The sequence below is a fragment of the Corvus cornix genome, chromosome 1A (genome assembly GCF_000738735.6).
Source record: "Corvus cornix cornix isolate S_Up_H32 chromosome 1A, ASM73873v5, whole genome shotgun sequence".
NCBI lineage: Eukaryota > Metazoa > Chordata > Aves > Passeriformes > Corvidae > Corvus > Corvus cornix.
The window spans coordinates 55,031,667-55,054,562 of record NC_047057.1 but is presented as its reverse complement, the minus strand read 5'-3'; the positions used below and the strand labels follow the sequence as shown (position 1 = coordinate 55,054,562).

At 42.1% G+C, this 22,896-nt stretch overlaps 2 protein-coding genes across 15 annotated transcripts in view; both read left to right on the top strand.

Moving 5' to 3' along the window:
- Positions 1-11,634, top strand: part of MYBPC1 (myosin binding protein C1) — a 70,944-nt gene extending 59,310 nt beyond the window's left edge. For 8 of the 14 annotated variants that reach the window (XM_019292375.3, XM_019292371.3, XM_019292374.3 and 5 more), the window contains 5 exons: positions 413-552; positions 2,295-2,454; positions 3,914-4,050; positions 4,949-5,135; positions 10,901-11,634. In XM_019292375.3, coding sequence (XP_019147920.1) covers positions 413-552; positions 2,295-2,454; positions 3,914-4,050; positions 4,949-5,135; positions 10,901-11,001 — 725 coding nt within the window. In that variant the 3' untranslated portion in view covers positions 11,002-11,634. Of the gene's footprint in view, positions 1-412; positions 553-2,294; positions 2,455-3,913; positions 4,051-4,948; positions 5,136-7,477; positions 7,537-8,970; positions 9,011-10,900 lie in introns of all 14 variants that reach the window. The other 6 variants (XM_019292373.3, XM_039571632.1, XM_019292381.3 and 3 more) reach the window with 2 other exon arrangements.
- Positions 11,635-16,262: 4,628 nt separating this feature from the next.
- CHPT1 (choline phosphotransferase 1) overlaps positions 16,263-22,896 on the top strand; it is a 21,539-nt gene continuing 14,905 nt past the window's right edge. Inside the window, 2 exon segments of the mRNA XM_039570388.1 lie at positions 16,263-16,587; positions 16,590-16,687. Coding sequence (XP_039426322.1) covers positions 16,446-16,587; positions 16,590-16,687 — 240 coding nt within the window. The 5' untranslated portion in view covers positions 16,263-16,445.

Genomic DNA, 22,896 nt, shown 5'->3' with positions numbered 1-22,896 from the left:
TATTCAAACTGGCCAGCTGATAGGTCATGGGGGGGGGGAGAAGCTGTAAGCACCCCTTGGCACGGACATCACTTCCGAGACTCAGCTTGCTAACCTATGACAAGAAGAAATCCTAAATGCTGAAAGGACAGAAAGGTAGGAAAGACAGACAAGAAAACACATTTACTTTTTGGCTTTGCCATCTATTTCTTTACATAACAGGCAACACTGGCAGCACAACTTTAACTATTGAATTTATTTTAATTCTGACATGCCTTCACTTTGGAAAGTTTTATTTTGCAACCACATCTTTCTTTTGATGATGTTTTTTTGTAAGAAAGAGAGAGAAATCAAACTAATTGGAAGATGTGTGTGGGAAAGAGATAGGGAAAGCAAACAGTAGAATATGTCAGCTGTCATATTTTTGTTACAGATCGCCCAGGCCCACCAGAGGTTGTAACTATCGAGGATGTCTGGGGAGAAAATGTAAATTTATCATGGAAACCACCAAAAGATGATGGCAATGCTGCCATTACTGGGTACACTATTCAAAAAGCAGATAAAAAGAGTATGGTAAGTAACAAGGAGATGTTGAAAAGCGGGATGGGAATTCTCCCTTTTAAAAACAAAAAGCATTACATGCTTAAAATGACAGGTGGACAAAGCACTGATTTATCAGCATTCAAAAAATCTCTAAAAGCATCTCTAAAAACTCTAAAAATCTCTTGTTCACTATAACTAAAGCCTAGAAATGGAAATATTTTCAAATTATGCCAAAGAGGAGGACTAAAAAAAGGAAAGGAGAGGTGGACTTGAGAGAAGTAATTCTGCATTTTTCCTTTGCCTCAGTAGAGAAAATAAAACACCAAAATATTAATTCTGAATTCAGTAGGCTGCTACTAGAACAATAGTATACCATTGCTGCTGTTTTCAAACCTGCAATGTCACATTATGTAAGTCACTGCCACTCCTTAGTACCCATGGCAAAACAGCACATACATCACTCCTAAACTGCTCTGAGATTTGCAGATGAAAAATGCAATACAGAAATGTTTATTATTTTTATTAAACTAACAAAAATTTTACACATTCTTAAAAGACAGTAGTTGGATTCTTAGATTTAACATTTACTGCAAATTTAAACACTGGACATCTAGGCCAATATTTTGGGAGTTGCCTTATCCAAGAGAATCTTTTGCTGTCCCCTTCTGCCCCTCACATTAATATGCTGGTCTCCTTCATGGTCTGAACAACTCATTCTTCCCTTCCCGTGCCACTATTTCCCTTTGCAGCCTTTTCTTTTTTTTTTTTTTCTCCTTCTCTCTCCCCTCTCTTGAGACTGTAAGAAGATACTGTCTCTGGTACCGTGACCAGAACAATGGCCCCTCTAAATTACTGTGATAAGGAGAAAGTAACAACAGCAGTAGTATCCAGGGTCCAGTGTGACATGGATCATTCAGGTCACTTTCCTCACAGCATCTGTGCTGGTACATTTTGCAATTCTGGCACCGCTGGTCTTCTGCAAAAAACTGTTTTCCCAAAGGAACTCTGGCTCTTAAAGTTGACCAAACATTAATGCAAACTGTGGTACAGGGAACTCAGCACAAGTTCATCTTTAGAAAAGCAAGAAAACTATGTAGGGCAGAGCAAAGGAAAGCAAAAACATTGCTGTGGTCATATTGCACTTTATAGTAATTGCATTTTTAGCATTAGCCTCTTTCATCTCCTACCGTTGTTTAGGGATTGTGTAATGGGACAGAATTCACAGGTCCTGTTACTGCTGCAAGACCAAAGCACTAAAACCCACTTCCCCATCTCAGCCTTTAGATATCAGAGGACCACCAGCACAGAACTACATTTCTCATGAACACTCAGCCTGTGATAGAGAGGGCAGATTAGTGCAGTGGCCTCTTGTGAGTGCATAATACTGCAGAACAACACATGCTATTGCCTTCCCCACAGGATTGCAGTTTTCCTATCTGCAACTGTACTTTCTCTGTCAGCATCGTGGATTAGGAATGAGGGAGCGGAGCCTGCCTTGCTGGCACAACGTAACCTTTGTAATACTGGATTTCCTAAAATGAACCCTCCTGGCTGCCAGTGTAACAACTCGTAGTGTTCACTTTCCATTCGGCCTTCACTGCTCAGCAGTGAACTCTGCAGTATTTCCATTATCGCTCGTTTCACTAATTATTGTTAGCTATATTCTCTTCAGAGAAGAACCTACTCTCAGAAGCTTGATGACTCTTCCAGTGAACGTCTGGGAGGCGCAGGGTGCTGGGGGGGAGCTCACCCTCTGTGTCTGTGCCTTTCAGGAGTGGTTCACCGTGATCGAGCACTACCACCGCACCAGTGCCACCATCAACGAGCTGGTCATAGGCAACGAGTACTACTTCAGGATCTTCGCTGAAAACATGTGTGGCCTCAGCGAGGATGCAACCATGACCAAAGAGAGCGCTCTGATTGCAAAGGATGGTTAGTTAATTACCCGTTCTTTGTCAAAGGCTAAGGGGTGCTCAGAGGCTGGAAGGTGACTAAAGGTAAAGACATTCTAAAGCATTCAGAGGCACTCCCAGCCCCGAGGCCAGGGGCATTCTATTCAGACTTCATGGTTTGTCCACATAGTTCATAGTCATTGTTTTTAATCAGGAGTTGGACATTTTCCCATGTTTTGACATTTTCTATGGTCTTGGATCTCAGACTCACGTCAGCACCGGCAGATATGAGTTGGCAAGAGCTGGAAGACAAGTAAAGCAGCTGTTCTGTTAGAAGCAGTGGGTCACTGCCCTCCACTGGAGACTTGGCATCAGCTGTGCAGGCGCTCCCTCCATTTCAGGCAGGATGCAACAGAAGAACATAACCCCTGCTTCACATCTCTTGAGGGTGGGGTTGGGCAAATTCTGATTCTGCAGTCAAAAATCCTGACATTTCAGAAGTTGTCAGTTTGAAATGGCACAGCAAAATTAAAAAAAAAAAAACAACTTTCCTGTGGAAAGGAAATTCTAAAAGCAAATAGCTTACAGGAAGCAAATCAAAGCAGTTTGTCTGAAAGGAAGGAATACATGACTGCCATGATGCAGAGGACGGACAACCTGTCCAGCCCACGTAGGCGGGCTGAAAGACTGAAGGTCTTTTAGAAGGTCTCTTTTAGAAACGGAGTAATGAACAACGGAATGGCTACAGGAATTCTTTTTCAGCACTGCTTACTTGCCCTTCTCATGAGAGAAGTATTAGGCCTAAACTGCACTGAAGTCAGCATGAGAGCTTGAATCAGCTTTCAGTGAAGCAAAGCTGTTTTATGACACCTGTGCACAGGAATAGATGTCTGTTTGTCCAACCATTTTAAATGCCAGCTGACTGTGTGGCTGAAGAGGATTTATTGGTGGTAATCTCCACTGCAAAGTGGGCATAAACTGGCCCATTACATTTTACTACCATGCTTTCCTTGTTCAGAAACTGCATCCATTCAGGTATCTCTATTGTCAGTGCACCGTTTGAAGCAGAAAGAAAAAATGGATTTTCAGATACAGAGACAGTTTGTAATCAGAACAAACTGTGAAAAATAATTGCCACCAGAGTGAACAAGGCTTGCCAAAGACAGGCATCCTGCAGCACACAGGTTAGGATCCATCCTGCTCTATAGCATGCAAGGCATGCAGACACAGACATGGAATAAACACGTATTGTTTAGTGTACCACCTGCACAGGAAACAAAGGGAAGCTCTCAGACATCAATGCCATAGCATGACCAAGGGCTACAGTCACGGTGCAGACCCACCTCCAGCCTCCCCTACAAGAGCAACTACCGGAGTCACACTGGTACATAAAGCAGTGCAAATCAGAACTAACTCTCTGCAGCCATTTAATATACTTGGATGTTTAGCTACGTGCCAACAAACGCTGATTTTATAAATGTTTGATTTTCATTTCACAGGTAAAGTCTACAAATACCCAGTTTATGATGACTTCGACTTCAGCGAGCGACCACTGTTCACTCAGCCCCTGGTGAACACGTTTGCCGTAGCTGGTTACAATGCCACCCTGAACTGCAGCGTCCGGGGCAACCCCAAGGTACTGCACAGCTCTGACAGCGTCGCTTGAAACACGAGAGAGTTTAACCTGACAGTAACCTGACAATAACTTCTACATTTAACTCCTGAGCCAGGCTGAAGGCAGACATACTGGTGTGGGTTCTAAAGAATACAAAAAGAAGGGACCTGCTTACCTGTGCTATAGGTACTATAATAGTTAATGCACAGATAACTCAGTGAAGGGGCAGAACCTCAGGAGAAGGCTGGGCTTTAACTGGCACCCTCACTGAGCTGTACAGTTAATGTATCAGTAAAAGTTGTTACTAAAATAAGGCCATAATTATTCTATAAAAAGCTTATTTTTCTCTAAGTAAGCACATTGCAGGAATGCTCGGGGTGCCACATTGCTTCTCAGACCCACTGCATGCTAAGTTTTGTGGTTTCTTTTGAATTGTGTCTTTTTGAGATCTTTTTTCTGTTGTGAGAAACTGATCTGGCCTAGTAAAATGAGAAATCCAGAGTGCTGCTCACCCTTCACCTTCACAGTTTCTCGCTGTGCAAATTACTGCAGAAAAAGATGATTTTCTTATTGACTTAGAGTAATTGGATGTCAAAAGCTAATGATCAGATGTTTGCTATCATTACACGGTCCTTGTATTGCTAACAGGCTTGTACTTATGACTTTAATTAGGTGATAAGAGCTGCACTGATAAAAAGAAGTGCTAGAAAACAGATGCATGATGCAGGCAATGCTTATCTTGTTAAGAGCTACAGTTTCTTTTCTATCACTACCTTATCTATTTTCTATCATTTCTGGATTGCTCAGCTTTAACTGAACACCACAAAAAAAGAGATAAAGTATTTCAGTTCACAGGTTTGTGCATTGGGCTTTCTTTTGTTTTTTTTTGTGTGTGTTTGTTTGTTTGTTTTTACCACAGCCCAAAATAACCTGGATGAAAAACAAAGTGCTTATAATGAACGACCCAAGGTACCGAATGTTCAGCAACCAAGGTGTCTGTACCTTGGAGATCCGCAAACCCAGCCCCTATGATGGAGGCACTTACTCCTGCCGAGCAGTCAATGAACTGGGAGAGGCAGAAGTGGAGTGCAAACTGGAAGTAAGAGGTAAGGGCTTTAAAACATTGCAAACACCCTGTTTGCCTGAGCACCGCCTACATTGGAGTTGAAAAGATGGAAGGCAAGTGCAAAAGGGAGTTCAGCTTTCTGGAATTAAATCCAAATCTCTCTTAGAACAAAATAAAATTGGTTGCTTCCTTTTGTTTTGTTTTCATTAATGGATAAATGTTATGAATTTCAGGTAGTTTAGAATTAACTGGGATACCATGAATGGCAACAGGACTTGGATTGGACTACTAATGAATAATCTCATGTTTTTCAGAAAATTACTTCCTAGGAAAATATAGGTTCATATTCATCTGGACTAATTCCCACCAAAGGCTTAGTTTCAGCTGTGAAATAAACTAAGTATTGCTCAAAAAATTAATCTGAGGTTATAAGTAAGGAAAGCTGACTAAAGCCAGCTGATAGGAAGTGTCTAATTAAGGAATTTAGAGGGAATTTGGGTCATATCAATATGGCTCTAATTATATTACTTCCATCATGCTAGTCTATAATGAAAACCACATTTAAAATTTTTATGGATTGTATTGTGTTTATTTTGTATTTCAGTTTCCATTTTCTGTATTTTCTGATGTATCTTGTCCCACAGATCAAATTTGCCAGCAAGAAGACATTTCAATAAATGTTTGGTCTATGTTAAGCTGAACACTTAACTAATGTAATGAAAATATGCATCATGTATTTCTTAGTTTTTATTTTTTATTTTTGAGATACTGTCTTTAAAAGGTGATGTCCTCATCCTGGAAATAAGGTTGCTTTCCTTAATGACAAACTTTCTATTTCACAGCCTAACAGAAGACCTCTACACCTGAGAAGGTTGCTTTGTCTATTTTTCTTTGCGCTGAAAAGTCAAGTTAGGTTGCTAAGTGAACACAGCAGCTGAAGCTTAGCAAACCAGGATAGGCTCAGGGCTTGCTCTAGGCAAATACAGCAAATTACTCTTAAACAGCCAGAGTATAAAGACATCATTCCATCTTAGGTCTCTCTTCTATTGACTTAGATGTTGATTTATCATCCCCTTAAGTTTCCCAGCCTGTTTGTTCATTTAGGAGGGCTCCCCAGATGACTGCTCCTCATGCTGTTGCAAAGCAGAGACCTGTGGATTTCAGACTCACTGGAAATGAATTCGTGTGTGTGTGTGTGTGTGTGTTTGTTTTCATGTGTATAGCTTTAAACTCCTTCAGCTTTATTCCTGCAAGTGACTATCAAGGTCTGGGTTTGTAAGATGATGAGATACAGCTGAATGTTGTCTGAATAAGGCTAACAGGCTCAAGGCCCTGCTGCCTGCCTGGTAAATGTACAAGCTACAGTGCTATTACTACAGGTAGTAGGTATGACTTACTAGTTAGTCATGCTAGAGAGCTTTATGCCATGCCATGCAATAGTATTTATTATACCAAGCTATGTTTCCTTATGCTGGCTAGAATTACTTTTAGCCATCTATCTGTGACATATTGGAAAACTTAAGTTTATCGTGCACACATAGATGCTCAGCCCCAAAAATGTCTGAAAAGCCTAGGATTTCCGAGTGTGCATAATATTGGAACAACTGACTAGTTAGGAATACTCTGGCTATGAATACTATCAGAATGCTACAATTTTCTACATTTTTAGCCATTTCCTTACATGATTTTAGGTGTAAAATTAACCCCCTAGTTGTTGCTAAATTTAATGCTCATTTCCTGAAAACATTTTAGTGATACTTATAAGCACAACAGTTAAAATAATAAAAACTTATGCTGTCCTCAGAAGAGGTTTTTCATGTAGTGATGTTATTTCAGATAGACAATATTTTGTTCTTTAGTTTTAAGTTTTGCTGAGTGAACTTAAAAATGGAAGTTATGTAACCTGCTCAGTAAAAATTGCACATAGAGTGGCTTTTTTTCATAAATGTGTGTGTTTGTAAAAAGTCATGTAATAGATGACTCTTTCTCATCTATCTTGAAAGATCACAACATATGCAGAATCTCGTTACGTTTCACACTACAGTAAATACCATCTATGTCTTTTGAGTTTGTTGAGGTAGATCCCTAAACTTGGCTCTAAATCTCCTCTTACAAGCCGTAAAGAACTGATTCCTTATCAGCTTCACCAAGGTCGATGGAAAAAAAAATTAGATAAGGTGCTGTACTTCTTTTATCATGGAAAAAAACCACTTTGGAGAACCTTTATCTTAGAAGTGAAATCAAGGTTGGTGATCACTCTAATAATAGGTTGGTGATAGCAAAGTTGCTGTATAAGAAATATTTTTTTTAAAAGGTGTTAAGATCAAGTGGGAAGAATTTCAAATGCGAATAAATACCACTGTAAATATTCTAATTCTGCAGTGATCTATCATGGAGTAATTAACCCAGGAGAACCACTCAGCTTGGCGGGGGATAATCAGGTTTATAATGCGCCTACTCCTCTGGACATTCCATTTCATTCCCATCCTCTCTTTCCACATGCAAACGCATTTTCTGCATGCAAAGTGTGTATTTCTTTGCTTTTTTAGATTAAACTAGCTAGTGTCTCATGGCATACATTGTCTATGTCACATGAGCAAAGAAGGCCAAATTAATCAAGACAATACCCAATCATATGGGTATTTAATATCAGAATTACTAAGGTTTTAGAGATATTTCATAGAACTACATGTATCTATAAAGAATTTCTTAATGACTGTGAATATGTTTGACCACAACATTTAGACCTTCCCAGGAGAAACAAATATGCATTTCCAAAAAAAACCCAGCTCTCAGTTAGTTTGTAGAATCATTGAAAGACCAGAAGTATCATAAAGTCATTTACTGCACTTAAAAGACATTCTTCATAACAGATCAGTCTTTGGTTACAAATTAGTGCTCAGAATGATAATGCCTGAACTTAACCTACTGATTTTAAGAATGAAATCTTGATTCAATTACTTACAAGCAGAAAATTTTACTTCATTTGCTTTATTTACCCTAGAACTTATTTTACATTCAAGTTCATTTGGGTTCAGAAAAGTTAACTCTTTCTATAGAAATGTCTTTTTCCTTGCAATCTTGCCCAGAATCAGAATATTAACAGTGCAGTTTTAAAATGACAGTGATGCCCAGAAACTGGTCTGCAGTATTATTATGCATCCAGACTTAACCATTTCAGTCCTAGAACATGTTAGGAGATCAGACTGGATAATGTTTCTGTAGCTTTTGAAGTGTTGGGTTATTTTTCTTAGAAGGCTACAATAGGTACAAAGTTTAGTGCTTTCATAGACATACTCATAGATAAGTGTATATATATGGGTGTTTTATAGAGTCAACATGTTTAATTAAAGGTAAGGGCTCCTACAGAGTAAATAGCATGCTTTAAGTAATGTAAATGTGGATATATGACAAAGTACATACTGTAGTGCACAGGTATATAATTAGTCTGTACTTGATTATTTTGCCTTACAGAGTTTCAACATATATATATATATATATGCTTCAGTGTTATGTGTGTGCCTTTTTTTCCCCTGGTGGAAAATACTATATATATATATGTGTTAGCTTCTTTGAAGCTACATTTGGAAACTTTTATCATAAATATAATTTGGTTCCAATCTATACTTTAGACTAATTAGAGGTTTTTAGTTACTTGTACCTATTAATCTAGCTTTTACATATTAATGATAATTTTGAAGTGGAACTGGATCCCTACCTTTTACTTTTCATGTGCTTCTATTCCTACATATTTTACATGACTAAGGATTAAATGATCATCTTGACATAATTGTAATAATAATTTCACTCAACATTTTCTCTCCACTTTTGTGTTTGCAATTAAATTGTTACTTCTCTTTCTCTCTCTCCCTCAGTTACACAGTAAGGATTTTTGAATGTATATTGTCATCTAAGGTAAGCTTTCATATGGTTCTTGCATATGAAGCTTATGTCTGTTTATAAGTCATACAATGTCTGCCTAGTATGGCATGATTTTCATTATGTCACTTAATGAAAATGTTTTGATAAATTAGCAGCATGATGGTTTTAATGCATATAAATTCAGAATTTAATAATTGCTTGTTATGGTAATTCTTAGTAGTCCATCCCATATCTTCTAATGGTGCATGTTTCAATGGAATTTAACAGTGCATGAGCTGGCATGATTCATGGGCACGAATAAAATGCAAGTAATAAAAAGAGCATTTTGTATTTACAGCAAGTTATTTTTTATAGGAATATGCCTCTACATAAACAAAATATTTATTCCAGAGTTAACTTCATTTAAAAGTGAATGATTCATAGCACAACTTGCACTCCATGAGCTGAAGGAATGCCAAAAAGCATGCTTTTTTTTTTTTTTTTTGTCTGTATTGTGCACCTACCTAAGGTTGGGAGCGAGCAGTTCTGCCACAATGACGGTGTTAAATGAGACAGCACAGTCTCATAATCACTAGTAACTAATAGCATTTTAATTGAATAATCCTTGTGTTAATAAAGGTTACAAATTCTTAAAAATCTGTACTCGACATAAATGTTGTATGTAAGTATCAGCTCAACTGCATTTAGCTGAAGCATTCAGAGAGTGTTATCTTCACCCTGGCAATGTACTTTTGCTTTAAAGCTTTTGGTGTGTTCCAGAAAAAGCTCAGAAGGTGAGTGCAGCTATCAGTGGGTGGTATGCAACTTGCAGAACACAATATTCATGCAGATTTGTAAGGGGAATAGTAATCGTATATAGCTTTCTTAAAGCAAATTACACCCTTTGTCTGGAGAAAGGGCAGATTCTAAAGTTTTTAGCAAAATATTTATCGTTTTCCCACTGTTTCTTCGAAATATCATTTGATTTCAATGAAATTAACAGAAATACTCGTGTTTAATTTCCATGGCTTTTATTTCAGTGGCATGGGGTATCCACAACCTGTATGGGCAACCTGTGCCAGGGCCTCACCACCCTCACAGTAAAGAATGTCTTCTTAGTATCTAACCTAAACCCAGCATTTTCAGTTTGAAGCCATCACTCCTTGTCCTATCACAACAGGCCCTTGTAAAAAGTCCCTCTCCAGCACTCTTATAAGTTCCCTTTAGGCAATGGAAGGTGCTCTAAGGTCTCCCTGGAGCCTTCCCTTCTCCAGGCTGAACAAGCCCAACAAAAAGAGAAATTTTGAAGTGAATTTAAAAGCAAATCCAAAATGTTTCTTCAGACTTCCCCAGCAGATGAAAGTTTCGGCTTTCGTTGTCTCTCTCTCTGGAAACTAATGGCACCTAAACCTAAAATCCTGGCTTTTTTTCATATGATTCTTTCACATCTGTCATCCCACTTGTTATTTTCAAGCAACATGGTAAATACTTTGCTAAATACGATTTTAAGACCCCAAATTAGAATAAATTGAATATCTCTGCATGTTTTCCACAACTCATCCCGGTTAGGTGTTTTCTACATTGTTCCCCCTGCACTGACTTCCATCTCTGACCATACTCCAGCCAGCCTGATGGAAAGCCAGGAGAGTTATTTGAAGTGAAATTTATCATAAACTATTGCATGTGGTGAGATAAACGACTGAATATATGATAAGCTAGAAATAAAGTTCACCCTGCACAAGAGGACAGGAAAGGCCTATATAGTACCCATTAAGTAATGGTTAAGTGTCATGCTGGACTTTTGAGCAGGGTTGAATTTTACCACATCTCAAAGTATGTAATAGGGACTGACAAAAACTTGTCACTTATGCCAGAAAATAAAGGTAGAATGCTGTTGCTCCAGGGCCCTTCAACCTGAAGATTACCTTCTTGTCTTGTTTGTAGGTGGGCTTTCGTTCTTCAGACTATTAATGGATGGAGTGCCTCCGCATATCATTGACTCCTATATGCGTGAAGTGCAGGGAGACAAAACTGAAGGGAAGTGAGAGTCCGTCCACAGTGTTTCCTCCCACTGCACTGGAAGCTGGTAGCAGAATAACAGCATTTTAGTTCTTGCAATGACAGAAAAACACGTGCGGTGGGGCATTTTATGACTTCTTTCCTTTTTTTCTTTTCTTAATTGTCCTTTTGTTTTCCCTACCTGCTCTTACTGAAAAGAAAGAATACGCATGGATTGCTTTGAGGTTGAAATGAAATGAACTGAAGACAACACGTGTTTTGTAATGTTCGGCTTTATTTTCTGTTTGATATCGTGTTCTGGTTTTACTGAGGAAAGAGGGGAAGCTGTGTAACAAGCATAAGGAGGCAGTCAGAGTCTGTACTCGATGGTACAAAGCATATCTTTCTCAGACTGGAAGTACATGGATTAGCCAGTAGATGTGCAATAAGATCCTTGGAATACATACCTCTGATAATGTATCTTATTCACCTGAGAATTGTTTAACAGAATATGGTTTTACTATAATGTAACTAATGCATATGTAATTAATGATCATTTAAGCTGAACATATCTTCCTATAGAAGTTTTGATTTCCTAAATCCAACCCAGCGGTCTCTCAACTTAACTGAAATTGTTTTATTTCATGTACAATAAACATGAAGTGTTTAAGATCTATTAAGTTCTTGTTTAGTTTTTTTGTTTGTTTTCTGTCTCATTTTACCACATTTCTTGTTTTATTTCCATTTACAATGAAGCAAGAACTTGTGCCCACCACATTGAGTGGAAAACAGTATCAGCACTTACCTAACCCAGTGGGCTTACTTTAAGATATGTGACACAGAGTGTGAGTGAAGATAAATGCTATAGATACTTGCAAATTTTTAGCTACATGTTTTCAATATTTTAAAGGTTATAAATGCCAACCACAATGGCTTTCATCATTCTGGATCCATTCCCTTTCCCCAGCAATTTATGGAGCTCTTGTACGTATCACATCAAAAAAGGGACTTAGACATAGCACTGGTGGGTTCACTGTGTGTGACAGGAGTGCCTGAGATAAGGTAAAATGGCTGCATTTCCTCTCCAACTCCAGCATCATTAACCTCCAAGTGCTTTAGGAGGGGGGGTGATTGTCCCTAAGTCTCCAGCAAACCCTGAAGCATGTGAGACACAAGGTCACACATATTTTGGCCAGGTTGTCAGTTCCCTATTGCCCTGTCATTTATTTACCAGTTCTCACTCTTGCTGTACAAACAGGGCAGGTTATGTGCTCACTGGCTAATGACTGATCTCCAATTAGGGTTTATAAAGATAAAGGCCTACTTAGACCAGTAGTACATTACAAGATGTTTCTTTGATGTCAGTGCATTTTCAAACATTCAGCAGTCAGTAATTATGCAATAATAAAAGAATGTGTTACTCTGAACTGCCATGACTGAAGTGGTGTTTTTGCAGTTGCGTTCCCACCTCTTTTGCTTTGGGGATCTGAATGCATTTTCTCAAACTGTTCAGTGAATCATAGGTAGATAGATAGATTCTTTTTCTTTTCTCCCTTCTTCTCATCTTTGTGATTTCTTCTGTAGTGCTATCTGTGCAGAGAAGCAATTCTGCATTCCCAGTGATCCTGGACACCCCCCCACACCCTACCTGAATTTCACCCTGCTCTTGCCAAAATCAGTTCTCTCCTACACATTCACACCTACCCATGAAAGAAAGCAACACACCTACTAGGAAGAGAATTTCATACAGGATTCATAATTTCTGTTTATTCTGTATTTCACCAGTGAATTGGGACTCCCTCCATCTATTCTGGAGCACTGAAAGCTGCAGAAGAAGGTCAGTTTGATTAAATGCCACCGAAGTTTAGGCATTTAAGCACATGGCCCTCATTTAAAATAGTATCAGTCTGTTACAGTCAGCACCGAAAGCTACAGTTATTGTGAGTTTGTGCTTGTCAGTAAGCCCAAAAATGAGGCACACAGCCACGTGTACTTTATATGAATAATGGTTACAGCTTCAAGCTTGTATCTATTTGCCTCCTCAGTCTTAATGTCCCACACATAATCTGGAAGCCGGCATAGCCTCAGCTTTTTGTGGCCTGTCGATGGAATTAGCTACTCTAATTTCCACCAGATGGCAGCGGTGTTAACCAACAAGCTGAACTAAGCTCCTCGTCCCTGTGCGAACAGTAAGCGTTGTACTCAGCTGCCCTCAATTCCTCCCCACTTGCGCTGCCCAGCACTTGCCATCGGCTGTCCCTCGGGCTGGGGATGCACCAGGCCAGCAGGAAGCGCTGGGCATCAGGCCGTGGGTGGGGCTGAGAGGAGTGGGCATTAATGTGCTCTAAATTCATACTGCACTGACTACGCCGAGCGGCCACGAGAAATAATTGGAGGGGTGGGACAGGAAAGGGATTTCTAGTAGAACTAAAACAAGCTGCAGAACCTTATCTAGAGAGTAATAGAAGGTAAAGTTTTGATTTACAACAATCTGTCTAATGGGATTCTCCAGGGATGATGTTTGATAGATGTAATAGTGACCAAACCCACAAAGTTAAGAAAATGCTAGTGAAATCTGCAGCTAATACCAGCTTAGGAAAATAAAAAGGTACCAAAGGTAGCAACTACAGGAAAAGCAACTTAGAGGGAATAGAAGCAGGAGAATATCATGCTGTAGAAGATGTGGCACAATTCTCCAAAGGAAATTTCTCCAAAGTCACAGGGATCCAGGTAATTAGTGAACCTAAGAGACCTAGGAGTAACAGAGGACAGCAAATACAACCTGGTCATATGAAATAAAGTAATAACAAAACACAAAAGCTCGTGAAACAGTGAAACTACTAGTACCTCATGGTTGTGCTGCCTGATGGCTCATAATATGTGAAACCAGGTGAAGTTTTCAGATAGGTGAATTATTCATATTACGTTTGCTATGTACAGCCTCCATCTACTAGTACGTGCTGAGGTTATAGTTCAGTAGTACCTTTAATAACATTTTTCTTTCCTGAACACTTTCCTGTATCCAGTAGGAATTCAGTACTCTTGAAAGCCCTGCCTTGGTGTTTAGTTTGGCTTACATTAGCCAAAGAACATTATTGCTTGGACTAAGAAAGCAGACCCAAACATGTAAACACACACAGATAGACACACAAAGATGAACCAAAGTTAATTTTAAAAATTTTCCTTTATTTTTAATGAAGCCAGAGGAAGATATTTGGTCTTCTCTTGGCTTGCCCTCTTTGCCCATGGAAGGGTATTTGGCATATAAATGCAACAGTTGTGGAATCACAGATCCATTCCCAAATTGGTGTATGTGGAGCTTGGTACAGGCACTGCATTTGCATTGAAAGATCACAGCTACTGCCAGCACACCTTTCCCTTACTGAAAACAACCTCACAAATATAAAGGAGAGGAAGAAAAAAGACACGTGTAATCTTCTCAAGACAATTTAAGTTGGGATATACTGTTTATAAGGAGGTCTTTATGGAGAGTCAGAAAATTTTAAAAATATTCTTTTTTAAGAGATGTTTCAAGCTCCCTGAACAGCCTTATAGGGGAAAAAAAAAGTGTGATATTGGTACCTTTTACAGAGCATTGTGAAGGGATCCCTTACTTTATGAAAGTCTTTTGTTGCATTTTGAGATTCTGGAGCAAAAGGCATTCTATTTTAAGCACACTTGACTTTCATGTCCTGCTTTCCTGACTGACAAGTAAAGCTGCTGCTTAGGAAGCAAAACTGTATCCTGAATACCGAGGAAGCACTGGAAGGCTAAACACACTGGACTTAAAATTCTGTGTTCTCTTGTTCTATGCTTTGTTGCTGAATACTTTTTAAATTAAAACAAACCAAACAAACCACTCCCCAAGCCCCGTGATAAACTCAGCAGAGAATCTGTTTCTTCCTCTAATGTGGCCCTTGCTTTTTATGCCACTTACTTCCCCCTCCACTTCTTTCCCTGGTTTCTCTTTTTTTCCTCCAGGTATCCAAAGAACTCGAGCAATCTCTCCATAAATACCAGTTCTATTATGTTCATTGACCACAGTGGTGCACAGGATATTAAACAAAACAAAGTTTTACGTTCTTCCAAATAGAATGATTCCAGTGGACTGGGGATCCGGCTGACTTTGTCACATTTCCCTTTTGCCATTCTCCAGCTGGCTGTTACTGAACCTTTCTTTACTACGTGTTACCTTCTCTTTTGCTAGCAGTTCCTTTCTTCTTTGTTTTGGCCTCTAATGACAATTGCTGCATCATACTGTTTTTAGTGATCTGTAAATGGCATCAGCTGATGAATGACGTAGCAGTGGGAATGTACACAGCACGCAGTGGGATTTGGAAACCACCATGGAACATGTGTCAAGCATTCCTGACACTTGCAGTAGAGAAACCTACTCAAGCACACGCTAACTTTATCAGTTGAAGTGAATCACCTCACTTTGAATAACAGGACGTGGCTCCCGTCCAGGAAAGTGTAGTGTCTGGACAGAAAGCTGCACCCTCTGGCTCACAGTAGAGTAACTTTAAAAAGAATTTCCAATACTAAGAGAAGATGCCATTGCAGGTTGTATTTTACACTTCTACTTCAGCTCCACAAAGCCCATCTTTTCCTTGGCCTCACTCAGAAACCATGCATCTTCCTCGAGATTCAAGGATACAGCTAAAATCCTTCACGTGACCAATTCAAGTAATTTGATGCGACACAATTTCCGAAAAGGCGCATTTGTTTTGAAGCGCCCTCTCTAAGCAAGTCAAGGAGGTACAGTAAGTCCTGTGGAACACCGTGTCCAGCTGCTCCGTAACATGTTAAGACCGAACTCCCCAGGCAATGGGTCTCCTCCGGGTGGTGGAGGGATCCTTGGGTGATACAGGGGGGTCACCTCCGTGTAGGCACGGCTGCCCAGTCCTGCTGGCTGCAGGGAGGTCACCTGCTGCTCACCCTGCCTTTATGCTTTGCTCCAGTAAAAATCCTTCTGGCCACCTGCTGCGTGCACCCCCGCCGTGGCCACTATCTGCATGATAAAACGTGTGAAAGGGAAATAAGCTGAACAAGGCAAATCACAGGGGACAGCGGGGCTCACCCCGCGCTGCCCGCACCCCGGGAGATGAGAGGTGTGCGCACAGGCGCATCTCCCCGCTACAGCACCGGCCCTGACCGCCCGCGGCCTGCGGAGGCGGCGGGACGGGCCCTGCCGGGGCGCACCCCCGCCGCGCCCGAGGGCTTCCCCGCCGCCGGGGCATCCCCAACCCCCACGCAGCGAGGCGGGGCCGGCACCGTCAGAGCGCCGGGCATTCGGGGCGAAGGAGCCAAAGCCCGGCCGGGGGCGAGGGCGTTCGCCCCGCGTTGGCCGAGGCGGGGGCGGCCGTTCCCCTCCGGCCAAGCCGCTGTTGGGGCGTCGGCTTCTTCCGCCACTGCCCCCGGCTCGGCTCAGCCCCGCCCCGAGCGGCGGCGGCCCCTTGACCCCGGTGTCGTCCGTCGTGGTGGTGCGGGCATGGTCGCGCCCTGGGTGCTCCCCGCGCCCCTCAGCCCGGCGCAGCTGAAGCGCCTGGAACAACACCGCTACAGCGCGGCCGGGCGCTCGCTGCTGGAGCCATGGCTGCAGCCCTACTGGGGCTGGCTGGTGGAGCAGGTCCCGCGGGGCTGGCGCCCAACGCCATCACCATGGGCGGCCTCCTGCTGAACTGCCTGACGGCGCTGCCGCTCATCGCCTGCTGCCCCAGCGCCACCGAGCAGGTACCGCCCGACACGGCCGCCGCCCCCCGCTGGAGCCGCCACTGAGCCGGGCGAGGCGGCCGCGGCTCGGCCCCGCTGGTGCCTGCTGGCAGTGCCGGGGGCTGGGGGGCCGTGCCCGGCGCGGGGCCGTGCCTTGTCACTTTGGGCTCCACCGCAGCGACGCGCGTGGCCCGTCCCTTGGCAGGGGAGGGCTAAGGCAGCGCTGCGGGATTGTCCTGAGAAATCAGAGTAGCGGTGACGCGCGGCTCACCCTTTGGGGCAGCAGGGGTAGAGCTGGAGATGGGTGTTAGGGTCTGAATGCCCAAATGCTGTAGGGATCACGTGGAAGGACGAGGTTCAGCGGACGAGCTCTGGCCCTTCACTGCCCAAAGAGCCCCGTGGGGCCGGGGCTTTGGTGTGGTGGGCACCTGGCCTGCACTGCACGCTGTGGTGCAGAGGGCACAGCCGGGCTCACCTGGTGCGTGGCACTCCTGCCTTCCCCACGGAGCAGCCTGCATTCCATGTGCGTGCCTCTGCGCGGGCAGCTGGCTGGGAAGGGAATGGAACCCTCCTCAGGAGCGCGGCTGTCACCCAGGGGCCGTGGAGGTAGAAACAGCAGCTGCTCATGATGGAGGGTGCGGGATGTGCCCAGGAGCAGGGCAGGGCTGGCCACGAAACGTGCCTGATCCACTTGGGCATCGCTTAGGTCAGAGCTGCGGCTGGGTTGTGTAGCAGATGTGTTAGCTGACAGTAGCTCCAATGTTTCCAATGTCCTTGGGTGGGAAGCAGTGAAGTGCTTTAACTTCTGGAGGGAAAACAGGCTTGTTAACGTGGGCTGGGGCTGCTCTCGGGCTGCTCTCACTTGAACTGCAGTGCCTACAGTTTCTCACACAATTTCAGGACCTCTATGCGAGCTTGCCAGCCTGTTGCAGGTTTCCCGCTGCAGAGTCTTTATGGTAGTCAGGGTAGGAAATATCAGGGAAAAATTGCTTTATGTGGGTAAAATCCCTTAAAAGGTGGCAGTTGTTTTTCTTGTGTTCTGGTGGGCTTAAATCCTAACAGCAGAGGTTGGCAGTTGGTTGGGACTTTTTTAATACCATAGATTTACCCTGGTGAGTGTTCTTGTCAGAAGAACATTATCTTTTTCTCTAGTTGCTTTGCGCTTCGTGTTCACAGAGGTGTTTGTGGCAGGCATATCAGGAAACTTGCCCAAATCGAAATTAACTTTGGGGTTTGGTCTCACCCTAATCATCCCCCTGATATACATCACCAGGTAGGGGCACTCAGGTGTTGCAGGCAGTAGGAGGAGAGAGGACAGAGATGATAGTGAATGGCTGGAAACTACAGATGGTAATCTATTAGCACTTTCAGAATTAAAATGCCTGTAGACTGCTACCTTTAGCTTAGTTTTGTGATAAAAAGATCAGTCATGTACTAGCTATGTGTCTGACTGCTCATTTTAGCTTTTTCTCTTTGCTATGCAAAACTAAAAGCAGAAAGTAAGTTATTTTTCCCTTGAGGACTCTTGTACAAAAAGAAAAAAGTTGTTTTGCAGAGATCCAGGGAATTATTCCTTCCAGGAAAACTTGGGTTGGGTTTTAGGAACTTTTCTGTTTGGACTTTTTAATTTTTTTTTTTTTAAATTGTGGAAGCTGGGTTTTATAAGAACCTATAGTTTGGACTACACTTTCTTGTTCAGATACCAGTCTATCCTTTATTAATATGCAGTGTGAAGCCAGCCTCATCCTGTTGTTTTGTTTGTTGCCTCTGCTCTGTGAGAATAGTCCTGATTTTCTCTTGCTGCATCACTTAGAAGCATCATTCTCTCTCCTACTTGCTTAATGACTCAGCTTGTCTTCTGCCTGAGGTAAGGTCATGTTTCTGGACATCTTTTTGAAAAAGCTAAAGCTGTTGCAACACTTAATAGGTGCTGCATGCGCTGTTGTAATACCTATTTCATAGTTTTGAAATACCTATTTCATAGTTTTGACTTGGATTTATAGGCTGGAAAGGGGTAGGTGGAGCTGAAAATTATGTTCAAGATGATTGAAATCACAGACTGAACTAATACCATAGTGCACTTCAACAGCACCTCTTTCCACCATGAACATGTCTTGATTAGCTGATGGACAAAGAAGAACTTGTCATATTCTCTTGGATAGGGTAGGAGCACTGGAGACTTGGATAAAATAACAAGCAGGTTTGGGTTTTGGTGGGTTTTTTGGTTTGGTTTTTTTTTTGAGTTGGTTTATGTGGTTGTTTTTTATTCCTTAACCAGTCTTAAGTGGGCCATTTTAGTTAAGCCTTTATTGAAAACACAAAACAAGTAAGACTGGTCACTGAAATCCCTTGGAGAGTAGCTGCTAACAGATGCTTAGAAAAGAGATCTTTCTCCAGTATCCCTTCCAGCTGCCAAAGACTGTGGTTTAGCAGTTTCTTTGCGAGGGATTCTACTTGGGTTACTTGCTAGAAAGTAACTGTTGGATCTGCCTGTTCCCCACAGACACTTTCCACCTGATGATTTTGCCATTTGAATGAGTTGTTTCGAACCAATTCGTATTTTCAGCTTCCATTATGTCCTATTGCAGTGATTTCCACAATTTCATACTGCTCATTGCCAACCCCAGTGCAATTCATGTTTCAACCCACAAAATGCTCTCTTGTTCTCCTAACATGGAGCCATTGTTTCCCTATACGCTGTTCTTTTTATCTTCATCAGTATCAGTAGCCGCTAAAAGCCAGTTTGTTCCTGACTAGCACCGGATGTTTTGGAATGATAAAATATTGTCTATTTCAGTAATGTCTCCTGGCCTAGTAGGAACATGGTTGATATCACTGTCTGCTGCAAATGCATGTTTCAACAGAAGCCCTCTTTTTTAGAGGTAAGCCCTTAGCAGGTTGCACCCCTCAGGCATTGTTGTGACTACAGTCCATGTGGGTACATTTTTGTTGAGGTTTGTCCAGTTTCCTACTCTCTGTAACTTAGGACAGCAGTCTGTAAAAATAATATACAGGTATGGTGGTGGAGAGAGCACCACCTGCACGTTTCATGTTTATGGAGTGCTGAAATGGCATTTTCACTGTGGTTGCAGCCTGAGTTGTGTTTTTTTCTTTTCCTTTTTTTTTTTTTTTTTTTGACACTTCTTAGGAATTTTTTAGGAATGAAAACTCTTGCTGACATTAACTAAGAGTAGTGTGTATTTGCTGCATTAAAGAGCAAAAGAAGCACTTTCTGGGTGAAGATTTCTATTTTATCCCCACTATAGGACAGTGAATTGTTTTGCTCTACTGCCAGCAGGCTTCTCTGAAGCAGCTCCAGTCAATTCCTTAGGCTTTGCAGGGGAATCTTGCATACCCCTCCGCAGTTTGGGGACAAGCAGGAAGAAAAGTGACTGAACATATTTTTTAAAGGGAGAAGGAAACTTTGATGCTCTGCATTGGTGGTGGCTTGTGGAGGGGTCTAGCTTTGGTAATCCTTCAAGATCTCTAAAATCGTAGAATAGCTGGGTGGAAGAGACTTTAAAGGCCATCCTGTCCAGCCTCCTTGCTATCATCAACTAAATTGGGTTGCTCAGAGTCCTGTCCAGTCTCACCTTGAATGTTTCCAGAGGTGGGGCATCTATTACCTCTCTGGGCAACCTGTGCCAGTGTTTCATGACTCTCATCATCAAAAAAGAAATCTTCCTTCTATTTAGTCTAAATCTGCTCTCTTCTATAAAGTCATAGACTTGTAGAATGGTTTGAGAAGCTAGAATTTTAGACAGAAGCGCACTTTAACTGTAATTATTACATTGTACTGAATTGTAACTATTTGAAAAATAGTCTTGTACCATTTACAGCATGATCTAAGCAAATATCTGGGAACAGAGGAAGACAGGAAGAGAAAAGTGTGGATCACAGATTTGCTGTTTGGGCAGTGATAGGAAAAGGGGGCAGGGGCCCAAGGGTTCTCCTGCAGTAAGCCAAGGGAAGGAAGGGAGGCTTGTGATGGCTAGCTCTGTGGAATTGTTCAAGAAATGGTGTAGTGAGTTTATAAAAGGGTGTCATACCTTGCTGAAATGTGCTGTTCAGAAAACCATGCATCTACTGAGACTGTGGAAAACGAGGTTCACTCTTTGTAAAATTTTAAGGAAAGTTTAATAAAAGGGACAATTAGGAGACAACAGCAAAAAGGGTCTTACGGCCGGGTGCTTCGGCAGAGATCCAAAGGCACACCTTTATATCCAAAAGATTGGCTTTAAAAGTACATCGCTTATTTCGTCTTCATCATCATCATGCATAATTCATGAATTCTTTGGAGTTGCTGAGTATCATCTTATCAGTCTTTTCTTTTTCCTTGGTTCCATTCTGTCTGGTTTCAGGTTCTTTTCTTCTGATAAGATTTTCCAGGAATGTGAAGACCCCCCCCCATGCTTCCCAAACTGACCACCCAAACTACAGACATTGTACAGCATTACATTACAGAACCTGGGCAAAGCTTTTCTAATATTAAGGAACATGAAAAAAACCAACACCACAATACATTCATAACAATTATGTAACATGCGAAAAGCCAATACCACAGTACATTTATAACAGAGAGCAAAAAGCAGGGGAGGGTCTCAGTGACTTCACCTGGCTCTACTATCAGTAGTTTGGAGGGAGAGGAACATTGGTGAGATGCTGTCTCTGCCTCTCTCTCTCTTTTTAAGAAACTTAAAAAACAACAGCAAACCCAAGCAAACAGCTGAATTGCCTTTAAAAGGAAAGAGGCCTGTCAGAGGGCAATAATGAGGGGAAGATACTGACAGGTATCATATTATGTAAACAGCAGGGGCACAGCTGAGCTGTGTGGGAGAGAGAGTAGAGAAGTAGAAAAGACGTTGAACTGGAGCAGCTGGTATGAACAGGGATGTGTGTGGGAGGGGAGAGTGTGAAGGAAAAAGCATCACCTGACTTGGAAGAGAAGTGTGAAGCACTGAGTGGAGTGGGAAATTCAGCCAAAACCCACGAGTGAGGAACAGAGCGATCAGTTGTGAATGGGAGAAGGAGGTTATTTGGCATGAAGTAAGAAGGTCCAGGAATCCTGACACAGAAGGATGGGAACTCTTTTAGACAGGGCTTGTTGGAGAGACAAGGGTGCTAAAGGAATGCAGAGAGTCTTTGGTATGCATGAAATGCACTTGGACTATGGTACAATTATTTGATTATTATTTTTATTTTTTCATCCATGCTGTCTTCCCTGCTCTAGTTCAGGTTTGAACAGCCCCTTCCCTTATCCTGCTATTAGTATAATTGCACACAGTGCTTTGTGCTGAAGTGTGGGAAATGATCCATGTTCAGGGGGAAGAAGAGGGGGAAGTCCAGTCTAAATGTCTCCCTCTATTCTGGATCTGATCCAGAGAGGGGCCATGTAAACTAGGGCAAAACTATTAGCCATGGATTGAGGAAGTGAGATTATGGCTAAACGTGATGAGTAATTAAGGGAAACTGAATCTTTAAATACTGCAAAAGCTTGGCCTGTTGAACTTTCCAGACTTGAGAGCTTTGCTTGAAACAAGTTCTAAAGGATTTCCCTGACACATGTTGTCTTTTGTAACTGTCCATGCTCTTTTGTGGGGCGGAATCATGGGAGGAGAAGAATGCCTGCTGTTCAACCCCCATTTTTTCCTGAAGGAGAGGCATGTCACACATACCTGTCAAACACTACATGTATATGGCTTTGTTTTGACATGCTCTGGGTCAGTAGATGACCAGTTGTATCAAATCTGTGTGTGACAGGATTGTGGGGCTGTATTATCTTCAGACATCATTTTGAATTGAAGCAGAGAAGCATTCCCCTCTCCCTCCCTGCCTCCTTCCCCCCAGGTTTCTATTCTCTTGTAGTTCCATGGGAGCAGCATCTAGCTCTGGCCAAATAATGCACTTGCTTAGGCAGGATATAACTTTGGGCAGAGATAATAAACACCTCATCAGTGAAAAGCTGATGATTATTGGGAGCCTCCTGACCTTTCTGCTCAGCCATGTCAGCATTCTCAGATGCTCCCACTTCTCTAATTTGAAAACTACTTGGGTCCAGCGTGGGAAGCCATCAGGGGACATCCCTGAATGGACAGCCAGGCATGTGAGAAGGCAAAGGAGACAGCAACAGGAGCTGTATTGAGAGGGAAGATAGCAGAGAAAATTCCTGATTATTAGGAACCTTTGGTGATTTGGAAAACTCTGTTTTTACCAATTAAAACATTAGAACA